The sequence below is a fragment of the Gekko japonicus genome, unplaced genomic scaffold (genome assembly GCF_001447785.1).
Source record: "Gekko japonicus isolate JY-2015 unplaced genomic scaffold, Gekko_japonicus_V1.1 scaffold1, whole genome shotgun sequence".
Taxonomy (NCBI): Eukaryota; Metazoa; Chordata; class Lepidosauria; order Squamata; family Gekkonidae; genus Gekko; species Gekko japonicus.
In genome coordinates this window covers 2771259-2777105 of record NW_015164181.1, presented here as the reverse complement: position 1 = coordinate 2777105, position 5847 = coordinate 2771259, and the positions used below count along the sequence as shown (strand labels likewise).

General features: G+C 48.5%; 1 protein-coding gene across 1 annotated transcript in view; it reads right to left on the bottom strand.

Annotated features, from left to right (window-relative positions):
• Window positions 1-374: 374 nt before the first annotated feature.
• SSC4D (scavenger receptor cysteine rich family, 4 domains) overlaps window positions 375-5847 on the bottom strand; it is a 24580-nt gene continuing 19107 nt past the window's right edge. The window contains exons 8-10 of the mRNA XM_015408040.1: window positions 4291-4602; window positions 2121-2198; window positions 375-691 (exon numbers count right to left, since the gene is read on the bottom strand). Of these exons, the coding sequence (XP_015263526.1) occupies window positions 375-691; window positions 2121-2198; window positions 4291-4602 (707 nt within the window). The remainder of the gene's footprint in view (window positions 692-2120; window positions 2199-4290; window positions 4603-5847) is intronic.

Genomic DNA, 5847 nt, shown 5'->3' with positions numbered 1-5847 from the left:
CTTAAAAATAAGTAGGGCTGCCAGGTTCCCCTAGCCACCGGCAGGGTATGGGGGTTAGGGGTGCCGGATCCAGGTTGGGAAACTCCTGGAGATTTGGGGATGGAGCCTGGGGAGGACAGGGACCTTAGTGGGGTACATAATGCCACCCAGCACCTTCCAAAGCATCCATCTCCTCCAGGATAACTGATCTCTGTACTCTGGAGATGAGCTGTAATTCCAGGGGATCCCCAGATCCCACCTGGAGGCTGGCATCCCTAAACGGGAGGAAAAAGCTAAAGGAGTTGAATTCCGCTCCTGTCATCACATTCTGGAGTTTTTGCCGGCTTGCAGGGAACAAGGGTATGCACAGAGCCCTGATGGTACCTTCCCACACATCATAGTAGGTTGCAAAGGGCACCAGCGTCTTCTGAGTGATCACAATTGTGCACGTTCCAGCGGATGTGGGAACAGCGCAGGAGGGACGACTCGTCACCTTTGCACTTGAGGTTGTCGAGGAAAATGTAGCCGGCGCCTTGGCCGTACCGTGCTTCCCCCCAAGCGGCTAAGGCACGCCCACAGCCCATCTGCCGACACACCACCTTCACGTCCTTGAGGTCCCAAGCATCGTCGCACACCGTCCCCCACTGCAACAGGTAGAACATCTCCACCCGGCCTTCACAGCGGTGGCTGCCATTGACCAGACGCAGGAAACCTGTGAACGGGGAGAATGGTATTGCAATGATGGGCAAAACCTAGGATCCATGCTCCAAAATCGGTCGCCCGTCCCCATCTTTTCTTGTTTTGTGATCTTGTTAATTGTAGGCAGACGTCATTTCGGGGGGGGGGGGATCGCAGGGGATCGCGGTTCCCCCGGGGGAGGTACGGGGGGGGAGGCACATGATGAAGCCCCGCCCCCTGCTTCCGGCTGTCATTCAGCCAGGAAGAGGCAGGAGAAGAGGGAGGGTAAGTTGCTTCCTCCCTGCCTCTCCCCACCCCTGCCTGCCTGGGGCCAGGGAGGGCCTTCGTTCACGGGGCTTCCTTGCACTCCCGCCGGCCTTGCAGGTCCACCGCCAGGCCCCTCACGGGGCTCGGCAGTGGAGCTGCAAAGCCGGCGCCGGCGGCCGGGACCGTTGGGGGCGGGGTGTGTGGCCTTATGACACACTTCCGGTGATGTGAGGGGGTGTGGCCTTACGACACACTTCTGGTGATGTCAGGGGGTGTGGCATATGCTAATGAGTTATGCTAATGAGTTCCCTTAGCTCTTTTTCTACGAAACGACCCCTGATTGTAGGAAAGCTTGCAGTCCTGGATCCTAACGTTTGGGGAAAGTCTACTGAGATGTGACTATTAGGGCTGAGCCAATTTCCATGATACTCTCCCTCTATCATTCTGGATTTTCTCTCTATGTGGTCCTCCACTCTCCTTTGATTCCAGTTTCGCTTAGGCTTGCCAGTCCCCAGGTCAGGGTGGGGGTTCCCCCAGTCTTGGGGGCTTCTCCCCACCACTGGCCATCTGGCCGATGGGGGAAACTCCATCCCCAAACAGCCACGTCTCCACGTGACTTCCTTGACGTGATGACATCAATCAGAAGTGATGTCATCATACCAGTGACGTCACATGGGGACGCTCTGGTTTAAGGGCAAAACTCTATGGTTTTAAGCCGGTTTTACCATTGAGTTTTGCCCTTAAACCAGAGCATCCCTGCATGACATCCCCAGCATGATGACATCACTTCTGAGCGACATCATCACATCAAGGATGTCCCGGAGATGAGCTTAAATTCTGGGGGATCCGGAATCAGGTCCCACCTGAAGGCTGGCATCCCTACTAGGGGAATATCTAAATTAACCACTGCACCAAACTGGCAGGGTTTGGCGAGGGGAGGGGAGAACAAAGCAAATGAGCAGAAGGAGCTGAAATCTGAGACCGCCTGCCCATGCGAAGAAGTCTGTAGAAAAACTCAGAAGTAAAAAACCCAACAGCGCTATTGCTAGGGCATCTGTTGTGCTGCAAAAAGAGATGCATGTGGAATGCCAAGAAGCATGGAAGAAATCTGGCCATAGAGAATGGAGGACCCTATGGAGAATGGAGGCTGCCTTGGGGTTATTTGGGGACCGCGGTTTGCCCTGGGCCTCACATACCATCCTTGGGACGAGTTGTGGTTGCGCTGGTGGTGGCCGACCCGTCTTCTTGGAAATGCTCTTCAGATTCTTCCGCACCTGCATCCGGGGAAAAGTGAGGGTATATTTAGCCATGGAGTGAAGCACCACAAATGCCCTTGTAATTCATCGATCTGGAAAGGATTTTGTTTCATTTTCCGAACCAGACCTGCTCCTTTTAGTCTGAGGTTCTGTTTAGGCCTCGTTTTGCACTGAGCAATATGGTGAACTAAGTTCCGGATGCCCACCGATTCTGCCCTAAACAAGCTTCTTTCTTCTTATGTGGTTTCCACCACTAACCTACACGGCAGACCAAAACATTCCTCCCTCCAACTCCAATTATAGTACTTGGATTCATTTTTGAACATAGATTACACTTGGAGAGCCCTCATGTGAGTCTGAGTGGGCTTACTTTTATTAGTTTTTTGGGCCCTTTGACTTCACATTGTAGCTATATGACCGACTAGTTGTCACCTTCGTTATAAAAGCATTTGTGTTACATATGTTTGCTTGTTGATACTGTCAAGCTAACAACAGTCATAGTTTTCCTACTGATATGTTATATTCTGATTAAGGTAAAGGTAAAGGTTTCCCTTGCTCGAAAGCCAGTCGAATCCGACTCTAGGGTTGCGGTGCTCATCTCCGTTTCTAAGCCGAAGAGCCAGCGCTGTCCGAAGACGTTTCCGTGGTCATGTGGCCAGCATGACTAGACGCAGAGGCGCATGGAACGCTGTTACCTTCCCACCGAAGTGGTACCTATTTATCTACTTGCAATTTCTTGCTTCCGAACTGCTAGGTTGGCAGGAACTGGAACTAGAGACGGGAGCTCACTCCGTCATGCGGCACACTCGGGTCTCAAACTGCTGAACTACTGACCTTCCACAGCCTGCAGTTCAGCGTCTTAACCACTTGAGCCACCGCAGCTCCTTATATTCTGATTAGACATTCTTAATCCTGTTTTATTGTTATGTATATTACTCAATAAGATCTTTTTTAAAAAGAAAAAAAGCTTCTTTCATGACCGTCGTTCTAAGTAGGATCCTATCGTGTCGATTTTGCATCGTTTAATGCATCACATAAATACTTACGTGTTGCTTCAGATCTGTTCAGATCTAGTTAGTTCCTGATGCCTACAATCCAAATCCTATTGCATTGTCCACTGGAAGTCCTATCCTGTTAGTTGTACTGACTTACTTTTTGTAGTCCGCTTTGAGTTCCCCTGAGAAAGGCAGACTATAAGTCACGTAAATAAATCTAAATAAAAATGTGTTCACTGTAATACGGTCTACACCAGGGATGTCGAAGTCATTTGTTATAAGGGCCGGATCTGACATAAATGAGACCTTGTTGGGCCGGGCCATGCGTGTCATAAAATGTAATGCCAGGTAGCAGAGATATAAACTTTATAAAGGACACAAACACAAATAGTGTTTTTTTACTTAGAATAAAAACATGCTTAAAACATTAGCTCTGTAAGTTGCAAACCTACTTTGATTTATTGACATTCACCACAGAAATCTCATGCTCAGAGTTCTGAATCTAGGACCCAGGTGAAAACATGAAATGGCGGAGTGATTAAGAGAGTCTGGCAAAGCAAGCTATGATGCAGCAGCAGAACTGGAAGCAGGAGATGGCCAGTTGCACTGCGGGCCTGATGGAAGCCCACCGGGGGCCTGATCTGGCCCCCGGGCCACATGTTTGACACCCCTGGTCTACACTTTCCATCTATTTCTCACTGGTAGGGTTGCCAGCTCTTGGTTGGGAAATACCTGGAGATTTTGGGGTGGAGCCTGGGGAGGGCGGGGTTTGGCAAAGGGAAGGACCTCAGTAGGATATAATGTCGCACAATCCACCTTCCAAAGCACCCATTTTCTCCAATGGAAGCGATCTCTGTCATCTGGAGATCTCCAGTCGCCGCCTGAAGGCTGGCAACCATGGGTCTTAGGCACAGAGGGATAAGAGAGAGAGACACAGGCCTTTTTCCACACCCGAGATCCTTCAGGTGGGGACGCCTGTTTCCTTTTGCATGCAAAACAGGTGAATCATAGAAGTCCAAATCTTGCTATGATACGTAAGCACCGAAGGACTTTCTGGTTCGAATGGCAGGGTAGCCGTTAAAGCACAGATCACCGCAATCGTGCACATTTCTCACTTCTGCAGATGACACCGGCATCTTCGTGGTGGCCGCAGTTGTGTTGTCCCCAGCCCAGGTTAAAGCACTCGGCCAAGTCGGTTTCTCTGCCCGAACAATCCACGTTGTCCAGAAGGATGGGTCCGGTGCCGTAGCCGAAGTACCCCAGCACAGTGGCCACCAGCGCTGAGCCGCAGCCCACCTGCCGGCAGACCACCTGGGCATTGGGGAAATCCCAGTCGTCGTCACAAACGGTCCCCCAGGTGTCCCCGTACAAGACTTCCACCCGGCCCTGGCAGCTGCTGTTTCCATTTGCCAAGCGGAGGCCGCCACCTGCTGCTCAGATGGGAGAGAACGAAATGCTGACATAAAACGGAATCCCACCCAATTCAACCCAACTCCCCAAGTGTGATCTGTCAGTCTTGTGAACATCCCACAGCCTGTCTCTGCCCAGGTCTTTCTACAGGTCCTAGAGATGTAAAATTTTTGGAAATTTTGAAGCTCAAAAAAAACCCAGTTTTTTTCCGGAAAAAACCAGAAATTTTTGGGAAAATTGAAAAAAATGCTACATTAGCACTTCTTTTGTCTTTTCTAGATTGAAAGTAATTCTGTTACTTTAGGAACATAAAATATGACTATGGATATTTTTACTTGGCATGAAATTATCACAACTAGCATATTAAAAATATAGTGTACCCAAACAGTTATTACAAACAGAATACCCGCCCACATGCAAAAACAAAACTGAAACCTTTTTCTTTTCTCGTGACAATAGCACCTCCTAAAGGAAGAAATGCATCTTATTCTTGCATTGGAGAGTTCAGTTTGTAACCTAGGACTTGTTTGTCCTCAGTGCACAGAAATTAGATCAATCTGATACCATATGTATATATTTTAGAAATGATTTGGAAAATATTTGAACACCTTGTCTTAAAATATTTTATCCATCATGTTAAAATAAAACGTTCCATTATCATTTTTTTTCCTTTTCTTTTCTTTTTTCAATTTTTCCAATTTTTTGGAAAAAAAAAAAAAGCTTCAGGAAAAAAACAGGGGGGAACTGTTTTTTCCTAAATTTTTCCAGTTTTTTTCCGGGCCTTCACATCTCTAACAGGGACCCGTATGACCACTGATTAACCCTCTTACAGTATTTCTTCAAAGTGTCTCCCGGATGCCCACCCTCCCAAATCCACCGCCCATTACTCATTAGGACTGGGACAGTATACAGGGACACAACGCACAGCCTCTGTCATCTGGCAATAAAGGTAATGACCAGTTGCTCTCAGGCCGGATAAGAGCCCTGGACAGGCCGGTTCCAGTCCACGGGCCATATGTTTGACACCCCTGAATGCCATAGATTAATCTGAATTTGGAAAGGCCAGTTCACACACTGTAGAGTGGCACAAGCTGGGACGAGGAAAGTCAGATGTGAATTGCGGATTTCCCCTGTGAGTTGTGGGTTGCCCTCAGCTCCTGTGTACACAGTGACAAAGAAGAAGAAGAAGAAGAAGAAGAAGAAGAAGAAGAAGAAGAAGAAGAAGAAGAAGAAGAAGAAGAAGAAGAAGAAGAAGAAGAAGA